Raw genomic sequence first — 13,929 nt, 5'->3', positions numbered from 1 at the left:
TATGTACTTCATCCACCGCATCCGAGAATTCTCATCTTTAAAACAGGGGTCAAGACAGCACCTACTTCACAAGGCTGTTCTAGTCTTAAGTGATTTGGATGCTCAGGGAGGCTCAGATGCACACTGGGCACACAGAAGGCATAAAAATCCTCTCTCGTTTTTACTGTTCTGTTTCTTGTCCGCTTCCACATGTCACAAAGGCAAACCCAAGGTGGGGACTATTCTCCCACTGCTGTGCCCTGAAAGCCTGAAAAGAGCTTTAGGCAGTGATGAGTTGTTGAATACCATCTTAGCATAGCAGCCCATCTGTACAGACAGCTGAGATTATAATAAAAAAGCTAATTATTTTCAGGAAAAGCAAGTTCTCTGCATATTGGTCGGAATTATCTGTAATAACTCTGTCTGTTTGCAAAGCATCATTTTCAGCAGTGCGACTCCTAGCAGCATCAAGGAGCGCTTAACTCGTGGGTTTCTTAGTGCCAACATGGAGATCACAGTTGAAACGCAATGAGCAACAGAGAAAACAAAAGCACAACTCACTCTTCATTCCTGCCTTTGATGCAGGGCTGGTAGAGGACTTTGACTGCATTCCAGGCAGAGCGGGAGTCAGCTTCTGATGCATTTTCCAACAGCGGGAACTTCCTGACACACCTGGAACTTCTCAGCTGTTCAATCACCAAACTGTCTGAGTTTAAAATCCAGAGCTAAAGTTTGGGAAGAGAAGTCCAGAGAGGAGAGAGAATAATGCTATTCTTATCTATATTGTACATTGCCACTATAAAAACCCACAAAAAGTAACAGGAGAACATAATTACATATATAATGTGTAAATAGCGTAGGCTCTTATTTTTAATAAACAGTAGAACATTTGGGAGAGCAGCCATATGAAGTTTTTTAGGAAGTCATTAGGAAAAACCATTTACTATACAAATGTCAATACTATAATCAGTCTGAAATATTTGGAGCTCCCAGACATCAGTGAAGGGTCCAACATGACAGGTAAAGAATAGAATGAGAATATAGGCATGAGATGAACAATGAAAATGTCTATGTAACTAATAGGAAGGTGGGTAAATTTATGTGTTTGCACTATGCTTAATAGATAGAGCTCCAGACAGTGGTGGTGCATGTCTTTAATACCAGGACTCAGGAGGCAGAGGCAGGCAGATCTCAGTGAGTTCAAGGCTAGCCTGATCTAAAGAGAGTTTCCAGAACAGACAGGATTGTTACACAGAGAAAACCCTGGAGAGAGAGGGAGAGGGAGAGGGAGAGGGAGAGGGAGAGGGAGAGGGAGAGAGAGCAACTTTCTGAGCAAGGCAAAGCCTGTCATCAAGGACAAGTCTCTACAGAAGGACTATGAGTCCTTCCATAGTCAGCAGCTGTGAAAGGGTGCGCCGGCCTGGTCGCTAGATGTGTAGAGCACAAGAATGCCCACTAGAAAAGATAAATTAATACAAAGTTTACATAGAGTGACAGTTATGTGATCTGAAAATATGCATTTTCTAATATTGAATTAAGTTAGAAAGTCTACTTCTAAAAAAGTAACAAATGCATGTGTAGTGATTATTTTCTTGTAGCACTGGCTTTAGTGACCATACAGTAGAATTCTAGTTATTAAAGAATAGAATTCAAATGGGAGGTGGCGGTGCACACCTTTAGTCCCAGCACTCGGGAGTCAGAGACAGGTGGATCTCTGTGAGTTGGAGTCCAGCTTGGTCTACAGAGTGAGTTCCAGGACAGGCTCCAAAGCCACACAGAGAAATCCTGTTCTGAAAAACAAAAAAACAAAAAACAAAAAAAATAGAATTCAACCTACATTTATGCCAACAAGAAACAATCCTCAGTGTTACATGAAACTGAAAAGCTAATAATGTAATACTGTTTTTATTTTCACTAAAAACTCAAGTACCTGTGAGAATTCTTAGACATAGTTGGATATTGGTAGAAAATATGTATGTATGTATATGTGTATATATGCATACATATATAAACAGGAGTATCACATTTTAATGCTAAAAGTAACAAATATAGAGAAAGAAGAATAATACAGAGTAACGTGAAACTGTCCAGAGGAGTCATCTCCAAGCACAAAAAAGCATCATTTTGGGTATGAGCTTCTAAAGGACAGAAACTGAGTTTTCCTTCTGTTCAGAACCCAGGATACAGACATACCCAGTAGTGTATTTTTACATGAAGTAAGCATGATTTATAGCTTACCTGATATTAGAAGTTCAGTTTATGGTCATGTTCTAGTTTCTAGACTTGAGAGGTAAGAAAATAAAATGATAGAAGCTAAAAAGTTTCTGAGACCCTGCATTACAAGGGCACAAAAAAAAAAAAAAGTGGATGAGAAATTTTCTTACCAAGATGTACACTTTGCCATCCTGACCTTGAATCGTGAATCTAAAAGTGCTTCTTGTAGAGGAAAGCTCCACCAGGCACTGGGCAACAACACTCTGAACAAACTGAGACCTGTTGGTACAGAAAGCCGTTGTCACCATGTACCTCTCATAATTCTTACTAACAAGATGGGTCAGAAGGACACACAGGCACCTAAAAGCATGTGCCAAGCTTCCCTGACCACCATCTACTTCTGCCAAGTCTGTACTAACACGCACTTTGGTAAATTAGAACGTATTTGTGTATGTTCCATTCCTCTTAAAATTCATCTTGCTATCATTAATGTATTTTCCATCCCAAACCTATTTCCCTGTGACAAATTCATATTGACCAATAGCTTGACAAGACGTAAAGTCACCTAGGAGGCAAATTTCTGGCCATGTCTACAAGGGATTATTGAATAATTCCTAGAATAATTAAAGTAGAAAGGCCAATCTTTACTTTGAATGGCCCTGTTTCATGCTTCAAGGACTGAATAAGAAGGCGAAAGCAAGCTGAGCACAAGCATTTGTCACTCTCTGCTTCCTGAGCAGTGTCACCAGCTACCTCAAGGACCTGTCACCATTACTTCTCTGCCTTAAGTCACTGTACTCTTGAACTGTGGGAAGCCACCTCTTCCTGAGTTTCTTTTGTTAGTTATTTTGTCAGGGCAATAAGTCACTCAGACACACCTTATCTGCCGAATTAAAAACACCAAAGACTCCACATTTACACGTTTCCAGTTTTAAACAAGTCAATATTAAAACTAGAACTAATATTCAAAAGCCTATGTGCCCAGCATTTTGGAACATAAGAATAAAAAAAAAAAATCCCTGCTCCAATTATATTTACATAAATACATATGCCTATAGCACCACATAAGCAAGAATAGGTCTTCAAGTTGTGTATATGTGTAGTTTGTTTTTTCTAATAGCCACTCACAGGGACTTTAAACAGAAAAATCCCTTTCCAAACAGCTATGAAGAGATGCATCCTCAATGCACTGTGCCTGTCCTTTCCCACGTTTGAAATTATACAATAACTTGATTCATTATTTGTACCTTGGTATGTTAGGAAAACTTCCCTCAGATGGCTGAATAATTATCTCTGTCATGTAAAATTTAGTTGTTTCTGGAAACAAAAAAGAAGAAAATTAAAAATCTTCCCAATGCACTGCTATCACAGACATGCTGGCCCTAACTACTCAACATACTGATAAAATTGGATTTCCCACAAGTACTGAGTTTCAAGGAAAAGACACTCCATCTTTGATCAAAAGATAGCTCCAAGCTGGGCAGTGAGGGCTCACATGTTTAATTCCAGCACTCAGGAGGCAGAGACAGGCAGATCTCTGTGAGTTCAAGGCCAGAATGGTCCAGAGAGTAAGTTCCTGGTAGACCCTATCTCAAAAAACCAAGGGAAAAAAAAAAAAAAAAAAAAAAAAAAAGATAGACCCAAGGCTTCAGGTCATGTGAAGTCTGCTCAGCATCTATACCAAGAAGGTGTTACACATGGGAAGTTGAGATCTCACAGTCTTAGCCCAAAATTAAGATCTTTGTTTCCACAATTTTGTGGACTAGCTACCAAAGAGTGACTGAGGAAGGCTTGTTAGTTAGGATCCCCAAAGCACAGAGCTGTAACCCTGACATCATTATCTACATGGAATCTCACTGACTGTATTCACGAACAGTCCTCACCAAATCTGATTCTCTGCTTATTTTGTCAATTGTAAAAACAATTAAACAGCAGACTAGACATTTGCTAAACATTAATATAACCATCTTGGAATGTTTAAAAAATGCATTTAAAGGTTTAATCTCTTAGAAACAAAGGAAACACAGAACAAAATGGAAAAATTTTTAGCATCAAGCAAAATATTTTTAGAGGGCAAGTGTAGCATGGCCAATGTTTACAAGAAATGGATATGTTTGTTCACATATCACTGCCAGAACTGAAAATGACAGATATGTATAGTTTAACATCATCACCAAGTACTTGACCTTGACCAATTTTTTTTTTTTTTTTGGGTTTTTCTAGGCAAGGTTTCTCTGTGGGTTTGTCCTGCTGTCCTGGAACTAGCTCTTGTAGACCAGTCTGGTCTCAAACTCACAGAGATCCATCTGCCTCTGCCACCTGAGTGCTAGGATTAAAGGCATGCGCCACCACTGCCTGGCCTGACCAATTTATCTTAATGAAAACTTGTAAAATATGTACCAGACTACAAAGATGATATTAATATAAAAATACTGAAAACAAATTAATCTGTAAAAACTGAAGAAAATTATTACTTAGGTATTATTTAGGCACGGAATTTCATGCATATTTTAAGTTTTAAGCTTGTCAAAATGAAACCAGAAGTAATTTAAAGTGGTGTTTTCTTAAAACTAATGTTGTCCACTTATAATAATACCAAAAAAGTATATTTTTGAAAAAATTTCAACTTCTTGATGTAAGACATAGAAAAAAGGTAAAAAAATATAATCAATAAAAACATGAAATGATTATTATACATTATTATGTATCTAAAAACATGAACATAGATTTTCTCTCACTTCTATCGATTTCACCTTGCTATTTTGAAGTCTTATTGCATATAGAATTGAAGCATTTAATGTCACACAGTGACCCATTAGGTCCCAGCTGGTGGTAATTATTAATTCCAGAGCCCCTGTGCTGGTTTCATGCAGTGGGCACTCATTTGCTGTCATCCATATCCACCACCCGCTCTATTGAGCTTTCTGGGGTTACTTTCTTCCATCTGGGTACAGGTGGAATTTCTCTTAATAGCAAACAGCTAGCGGTGTATTACCCTGCTCTGTTTGTTTCTTTGTTGAGGGGACTTTGAGTTGCTACAAAGTCCTGGGGTTAACAGTCATTTCTTTGTGCACACTGACAATGCCATCCCCTCTCTTCAAATTTCCATTACTGCTGCTTCTTTGAAGGTGATCTGTCATTTTTCCCCTTGGCTGCTTTTAAGATTTTTTTTCTTTGCTTTTCATTCTGCAGCCATTACTTTGATGCACCGAGATACAGGTTTCTTTTTATTTATCTTACTTGGGCCTCACCGAATTGGAATTCATTGTGCCTCTTGAATCTGTAGATTGCTCTCCAATGCTTCTTAGAATTCTCAGCAACTCTTTGTTCGAGCCCAGCCCATGCTGCATCTTTTTCCTCTTTTCACAAAGACATATAATTGAACACACGGTGGATTGCCTCACTCGACATCTCTGTCTATACTCCACACACTACCATTTTGCTTCAGTGTACAGGGTTAAAGTCTCTTCTCATCTTTCTTCTGTTTATTAATTTTTGATTTAACTTATATCCAGTCTGCTGTCAACAGCTCTCTGAACTGCTAGCTTCAATTATAGAGCAGTATAATCATAAAAATTCTATCATGGAGCTTTTCCAAACACACTAAGATGTCTGACTTTGATAGCATCTAGTGGCATTCCTAGTCCCAGGAAGACTACGCTAAGTTAAATAGCTCAAATTCCCACAGTGGCTAGGGCTGATGTCTGCTACTGACTATTCCAGCTCTCCTTTTGCTCACCTTGATAAGGATGGGGGATACAGCTTTCAGAAGTTCAGCATTTTGTGGAGACGAGGTCCTCTGTTCTGGGTAGTCTTCATTTCTGTTTGTACGAGACTGCAGCTCGCAGGGGAGGTGTGCCTGGAATTCTGTGCTGACTTTGCTCCTGTGGTAATTTCTCCATATACTTCTCATTTTTAATACTCTTTATTCCTTCCTGTGTCTCCAGACACTGTTCCTGGCATCTTGTATTTCTATTGGGAATTTCTATAGAGCAGGCCTGTTTATAGTATTTTATTTTTATGTATTTACTAGAAAGAGTTCTAATTTCTCTTTAATTTTGAAGAATGATTTTTGCTGGACGCAGTACTGTTGGGTGATGGGTTTTCCTGACAGCACTTTGTGAGTCACTCTGATGTCATGTGGAGGTCACCATATTCTGAGACCCTCCGTAGTTGTGTTACAAAGTCCCTGTGTGTTTGGTTTCCCTCTGTGCTTTGATCCCTTCCACCTTGCTGCCTTTCCATAGCTTTCTACCACCTGCAGTTCCTTAAATTCCTCTCATAAAAATTACTGTCATCCACCAAACTTCTCCAGATTTCCATCAGCTTTTTCGACTTTTTATGATCTCTACTTTTTCTCCATTCTGAGACTCCATTTACATGTGTTTTGCACACTTGATACTGTTTCATAAGTTTGAGCTTCCATTGATTTGTTTCGGTTATTCCTCCCCTGTATACCTTGAATTTGCTATTTTTATTAACCCAAAAAAGTCAATATTTTTTTAAAAAAAAAATCTTCTATCTTTTCAAATATGTGGTTTGGATCTACTAGTACTTTTTCAATTCTAAATTTACCTATTTGTTCTTTCTGTGGAATTTGATAATTGCAATTATTCAGAGATTATTTTCTTTTAATACTTTATGTATTGCTATAGTTATTTCAACAAATTGGCTTCATAATCTATGCACTTATTCAGCATCTGTGTGTAAATTCCTATTTTCTATGAGTATAAATCACTCTTTTCTGTTTTGAAAATCTAATAATTTTTGAACCAGTGCAAAACACTGCATGTACTATCCTGCATCAACTATGGATTTTTGTTTTGATTTTGGTTTATTCATATAGTTGCCAGTTATCTGGCTTGAACTTACACTGTGAAACAGGTGTACTGTATGACTACACTGTAGTCACTAATTATGATCAGTTCCTTAGAAAAGGTTTTATGTTTATCTTTAAAGAGATTTGTGTGTGTGTGTGTGTGTGTGTGTGTGTGTGTGTGTGTGTGTTTGTGTACATGCATGCACAGACACAGAAGGTCAGAGGACAACACATGTGTTTTCATTCTGTTCTATCACCATGTATATTCAAGGAAGTTGAACTCAGGTTGTCAGACTTGGGTTGCCCACTGAAGGACATCTTGCCAGCCCTTGTTCAGTTTTACATTGCTCATTCCAGCTTCCTGAAGAGTATCTACTGCATTTGCTTATGTCAAACTCCCAACAACTAACTGGGGAAAGGTTCTGCTCAAATATTGAAAGCTAGTAATATATTTTTACAAAAATTGCCTTCTCTGCCTTGCAAGTTTCCAAAGGGGGGAAAAAAAATAACCAACAGTCCTACTCAGCTATGACACCTATGAACCACAACCAGCCTGGCACAATAACACTAAAGATACAGTAACTTGGTGGCAACCAACTGCTTTTTAATTAGACATAGGACCCACTCAACAAGAGGGAAACCATGTCTAGTACTGGAAACCTAGCCAACTATCCAGGGTTGGTGAAGTAATGGTTATTGGAGGAGAATTTACCATTAGCATAATCCCTATATACATTCTAAATATTTGTCTTTATGCCCACAGGTAAGGCATCATCAATAAAATGTCTCTTTGAAAGTCTTAATTTTTTTTTTTTAAATGTTACACAAAAGGGTTGTTTTTCATGCTCAGGGAAGGAGGTGGAGAGGGATTATATTTTCACTGGTATCTTAACAGTGCATGCTTTCTTTTCTGCTTATTCAGAAAAAAAGAAACTACTAATAAGATTCTAATGATTAAAACAAACACACAAAAACCACTATCTGTCTTCCCTTAAGTGCATAGCTTAAATTAAATCTTCTAATTAATAATATTAAAAGTGATGATTCATTACCCACGAAAACACAGCATGTTGCTGCTCTCTAGACATTTTAAACTGTATCCTTAAACACCATTTTAATTACCAACGTTTTCATTATTATATTTTAAAGTAGTATAATGGAGAGTTTGCAGAAAGCGTAATACCCACTGAGAAAAAGAGTAAGACACAAAGCTATGGATCAGTGGGTGAGGGCACTTCCATACAAGTTAGGCAACCTGATTTTTGACCCCTAGAAACTGTATAAAGGCGGAATGAGAGAACCAACTCCACAACGCTGACCTCTGACCTCTACATTCCTCTATGTATATGCACACACAGGTACTATTTTTTAAGTTAAAAAAAAAGAGAAAGAGGCTGGAGAGATGGTTCAGTGGTTAAGAGTACTTGTTGGTCTTGCAGAGGACCCAGTTTCAGTATCCAGCACCCACATCGTGGCTTACAACCATCTGAAGCTCCAGTTTCAGAAAATCAGATGTCTTTCTTTGATTTCTGCAGGTATTCATGTGATACATGTGTGCATGCAGACAAAACACTCATACATGTAAAATAAAATGCAGAAGTCTTTATGAAAAATAAAAATAGAGGAAGAATAAGGAACAAAGTATAAAACCCATAATGTATTTCCTAGTATGTTTACAAGGCCCATTCTACTTCCAGTGCCAAAATAGCAGCAAAGAAAAGCGACTTCTCCATCTCCGGGTATTAACTCTTTAGACAGAAAAATTGTGTTACGAAAAAAGGCTCCAAACTTCCTTAGGTGGGACCTAAGTACAAACTCTATACTGATGCTTTACAAAAGGGACATGAAACTCTGAAGACAACCCATGGTTTCTCAATGCTGACTAGCACCTGCAAAGTCAGAAAGACTCATTGGCATACTGGGTGAAACATTAGGTGGTTTCTTTCTTTAAACCATGAATTCTATCAAGTAAATTAATTACCCCTCTTCCCTACATACTGACTCTAAAATGTGTTTTGTTTTAAAGTAAGAGGGCAGTCATTTCAGCCCTGCATTATGAAATTCCTACCTGATGATACGGTCTCTCCCAACACAACCTTGCAACGCTTACAAATGACTTTGGTATTTGCTTTTGGTTCCTGTAGAGGAGAAAAAATGTCATTTAAATGTCACTCAACTTTTCTTAAAAAGAATATATAATTTTAACATAATCCCCAGGGTATACATTGAACTTTACATTCTACTCTGCCCTCAAGTCAATACTAGGAATACATTTAGCTTGTATGCATAATTCACATGCACAGAGATCATTTTTCTCCTGTCCAAAGACAGGATAATACATAGATTGATTTTTACAAATCTAGCCACTTCTTGATAATCCAAACATTGCCAAATAATCTGAACAAGAAACACTTAATACTTCTAAAGAACAGGCAGGGTGGGTGACGGGGACAATGGTCAGTGACTCATCCTAACTCAGAGTGCACGGAACACAGAAGAATTGGAAGTTTAATTCATATGCTGACTCTGAGGCCAGTGCAATTTATGTAAAAGCAACCTACAAGTCATAGCCACTCATAATTCAGAAGTTAAAAATACCTAACTTGTTCATGTAATTCTATTTTTTCCATTTAAGATATGCACTGTAACTGGAGAGATGGGTAGTGAAACAAGTTCCTGAAACAGTCTCAGGCTTCAAAACTCCAAGTTCAGGAGGATACTGCTTAAGCGCTGGTATTCGCCTAATCATTAAAGAATGCTCTCTTTGAGACCCACAGTAATTCCCCCTCTAATCTACACAAGGTTCTTTGTGCACATACATACCACAATGTAGCTGATGTCATAAAAACATGGGCAAAGAAAGCTGGGCATGGTGTTATATACCTCTATTCCCAACATTTATGAAGCTGAGGCAGGAAGATTGCAAGTTCATTGTGTGCCTCTCTGCCAATCTACCTAGGGTAACACAGGGAGACCTTGACTTAAAATATTTAATTTTAAAAGAGAAGAAGGGGCTGGAGAGATGGCTCAAAAGAGTACTGGTTGTTCTTCTAGCAACCACACAGGAGTGTACAAGCATCTATAATTTCCATCCCCGGGAACGGAAATCCCATCCCAGTGCCCTCCTCTGGCCTCCATGGGTACAAATTCAGCGATTTTCTACCTTGATGACATTTCTAGAAGTCCAGTAGTATGGAACACACAGAAATATTCCTTCAAAGATAAAGGGTAAGTTACTGAGCCTGGACCTTCTCTCTATCAATAAAAAAGCACAATGCTTACTGGTCCTACTTAGATTCTGGAGACAGCACATCCCTGACTTGGGTTTGTTACTCCAGCCCACATGGTAAATACTGAAAAGCTGCTAGCTTTGAGTAGGTCCTAAAACAGGAGAGGGATTTTCAACAAGCCCAGACCACTGTGTGGGCTGTCCTACCATTAGGTGATGTAGCAGACCCAATGGTACCTGACGAGTCAGTGACAGATAGGGAACTGTCTGGAGCCTTTGGCAGGCCCTGGTAGGTAAAACACAGACGGAACCTATGGGACTTTGGAGAAAGGTTCTACCATCATCTATAGACAACTATTCTCTCTTTGAGAAACAGTTCTTCTTGGTCCACTTAGTGGGAATAGAACATATGACAATGTGCCAACAAGTTACCATGTGACCTGAGCTGCCCATCATGAGCTGGGTATTATTTGACATACAAAGTCATAAAGTAGGTTGTGCACAGTTGCAATCCATTATCAAATGGATGTGGTATATACTTGCTTGGGACCAGTCAGTCCGTGAAAGCAAAAGCAAGTTACATGAAGAAGTTAAAAAACAAATACATGTCTTGGGGCTGGAAAGATGTCTCAGTGATTCAGAGTACTGGCTCGTATTTCAAAGGACCTGGGTTTAATTCTCAGTACCCACATGGTGGCTAATAAACATCTATAACTCCAGGTCCAGGAAATCTGATGCCCTCTTCTGGCCTATGCTGTTCATTGTATTCACTGGCTGAGCAGATATATACACACAGGCAAACACACCCATGCACATAAAATTAAAATGAAAGGAAAATATAATAAGAAATACATGTCTTACTTTAGTTGAAGGTTAGTCAAAAACAACTGTGAAACACCTAGCGGGGTCTTTAGGACTCAGGAATTCACCCACCTTTGAATCCACTATTAGTAGAAACCCACAAATGCCCAGTGGCAGTTCTCCCCAGGGACTTCTGAAATGAGTGTCTTCATACTTGAATAAGTCGAAAGACCTATCCTATTTCCCTCTAGCTTTGGGATGTGCGCAGCTCCTCTGATCTTTCACCATGAGTCTCAGTTGAGGAAACTACCAAATATGAGATCTTCCAGCCTGCTCACGTCGGCTCAGGCACTAACCAGGCACAGACCCTAAGCAAGGCCCACAGGTGGTACCACATCCAGCTGTTAACATCCTTAAATCCAGCACAACACAGACAGCAGGTGCAGAGCCTCACCACAGCAGGTAACTAGACAAAGTCATTCCCATCTGAGGCAAAAGACCCCCAAAGGAGAATAGATGGACACCAAGGAAGGAGAGAGCTTGAAAAGACAGACAACTCAGTCATTCATACATGTCAAGATCTCCAGGTTCAGGCTAACAGTAAAAGCACCCATCCAGTCTCAAATTGGTATTAAAGCTGTCTTTTAATGGATGTCATTTTGTATAAGTTGAATTTGAAATGAAAGATTTTACTGAAACAGCAAAGCTGGAAAGGATTTTGTTCTACTCAGACCAGAAAATGATGGTTTTGTTGTGTATGTGTGTGTGTGTGCACATGCGTGCACACATGTGTGTGCATATGTGTGTGTTTATGCATGTGTGTATGTGTACATGTGTGTATGTATCCATGTGTATATGTGCATGTGTGTATGTATGCATGTATTCATGTATGTCTGAATGTGTGTGTGTGTTGAGGGCTGTCAAGTTTCTCTTACATCCCTTACACACATTTCACATTTCAATTATAATTGGTCAAGTCACCTTTCTTCAGTCTCTCATCTCTCTTCTCTTCTCTCCTCTCTCTCTCTCTCTCTCTCTTTCTCCTTCTTTCTCTCATACACTGGTTTTGATGCTGGGAACTAAACTTGGGTCATTTTCAAAAAGTACTCTTAACCTTTGAGTCATTTCTCTAGCCACTGTTTTAACTTTCAACAAAATAGGAGAATCATTGGTTTGTTTGTTTTTAAAAATAAAATTATAACCTTATAATATATAAGATGTGGACAATCAGCATTTAAAAAATTGATCAATAAAAAGTAAATCATCTCAACCAAATATGTGGATTTTGATTCAAATAAACCTACTAAAAATATTTTGAAGATAATTAATAAAACTTGTATATGAACTAATTTTATTAGGTATGACAATGCAGTTGTAGTTATTTTTATCCCTATTTTTAGACCTACACACATACTGAAACACATAGGAATGACGTGACACAATACTATAATTCACTTTTAATCACATGAGCAAGAAAGGGGGGCCAGATGAAGCATGCATGGTAATAATGATGATCAACATATTGAGTAGCCATTATGAATTTTACAAAAGAAATTCCTCAAACCCATAAATTTTTAACTCAGTGCCCCCCCTAAACAAGAGACAAAGTTGATCTGGATCATACTGTCCAGCAGTATTCATGCCAAATTCAATTTTGCTTCTTTTAGAAAAATAAAATGAAGAATGATTGTACTTTCTAAGTTTTGTTGTTTTGCAAGATGAGGTCTTATTATGTCGCTCAGGCTGGACTTGAACACCTGAACGTAGACATCTTCCTATCTATATCTCCAGTGTAGCTAGAACCACAGGCATAATAACCCCCATGCCCAGCTTATATTTCCTAAATTTTGAAGCATATTGTGACTCTTATGGAAGACTGAGGTCCATCTTTATTATCCCATTATAAGATGCAAAATATTCAGTATGTTGGGATGCCCCAAAAATAATATCAGTGATGACAAGTGAGTCATAACACTGTCTGCGGCAGAGGGCTTTTGAAAATGGAAAGCACACATTACTGCACTAATGAGGCCCAGATACAATACTATAGATCCAAGAAGGTACGGAGGAATAAAAGCATGTGAGGCTCTCTGGGCTGTTTTCAAACTCTGCTCTTTTTAATTAAAATACTCCAGCATGTTAATTCTGTTTAAAGAGAAGCTCCGCTTTGCAAGGCATTTTTCTCTAGCTAAGCTTCAAGAAAATAATAAAACAAGTTGTGTAACGAAGCCACCTAACACTGTGGGAACTCTACGGAGCAAACCTCAAAGAAAGACATTGTTGGGGACTAATTAAATCAATATATCTGAGAGATTGCAACACTGCTCAGAGAGCTGGATTAGCTCCTGTCTGTGATTTTATTTTCTTTTGTGCTGTTTCAGTTTCTAAGGACCCTTGATATTGCTTTGAATTCTCTCTCTCTCGCTCTCTCTCTCTCTCTCTCTCTCTCTCTCTCTCTCACACACACACACACACACACACACACACACACACACACACATGCTTCCCAAGAGATACCATTAGGATGTTGTGTCACCATGTGACATTTCCAAACCCTGCTAGATGGCTAGAGCTGGTGATATGAGGAATAGGTTTTCAATAGCACAGAGCAGCCTTGTTCCCACTGGAGCCTTGAGAGCAGTGTTTAAGCAATCGCACCAAATTTATGTTACTATTTTGGTCACAGGCACACTCTTTCAAATGCAATTAAAGTGAAACTTCCATCCAGACCAACTTGAAAACAATCTTGTCAACAGCGGCTTGTCATGACAGTAACTTCCCAGTCTCCCTGACAGTGGAAACTGTAATGTCTAAATACAAGAATCTTCCTTTAATATATAAAGAGCAGGACTATCGTTTAATAGGACAAGAAAGTCTTTAAAAGGGC

The 13,929-nt window shown here is 38.5% G+C and overlaps 1 protein-coding gene across 1 annotated transcript in view; it reads right to left on the bottom strand.

Annotated features, from left to right (window-relative positions):
* Ube3d (ubiquitin protein ligase E3D) overlaps window positions 1-13,929 on the bottom strand; it is a 133,483-nt gene that overhangs the window by 98,993 nt on the left and 20,561 nt on the right. Inside the window, exons 5-8 of the mRNA XM_051207786.1 lie at window positions 9,081-9,150; window positions 3,441-3,510; window positions 2,364-2,472; window positions 541-704 (exon numbers count right to left, since the gene is read on the bottom strand). Of these exons, the coding sequence (XP_051063743.1) occupies window positions 541-704; window positions 2,364-2,472; window positions 3,441-3,510; window positions 9,081-9,150 (413 nt within the window). The remainder of the gene's footprint in view (window positions 1-540; window positions 705-2,363; window positions 2,473-3,440; window positions 3,511-9,080; window positions 9,151-13,929) is intronic.

Source organism: Phodopus roborovskii, unplaced genomic scaffold (genome assembly GCF_943737965.1).
Source record: "Phodopus roborovskii unplaced genomic scaffold, PHOROB, whole genome shotgun sequence".
NCBI classification, from domain to species: Eukaryota; Metazoa; Chordata; class Mammalia; order Rodentia; family Cricetidae; genus Phodopus; species Phodopus roborovskii.
Note: the sequence above shows the minus strand (reverse complement) of the source record. Positions and strands in the feature narration are given on the sequence as shown.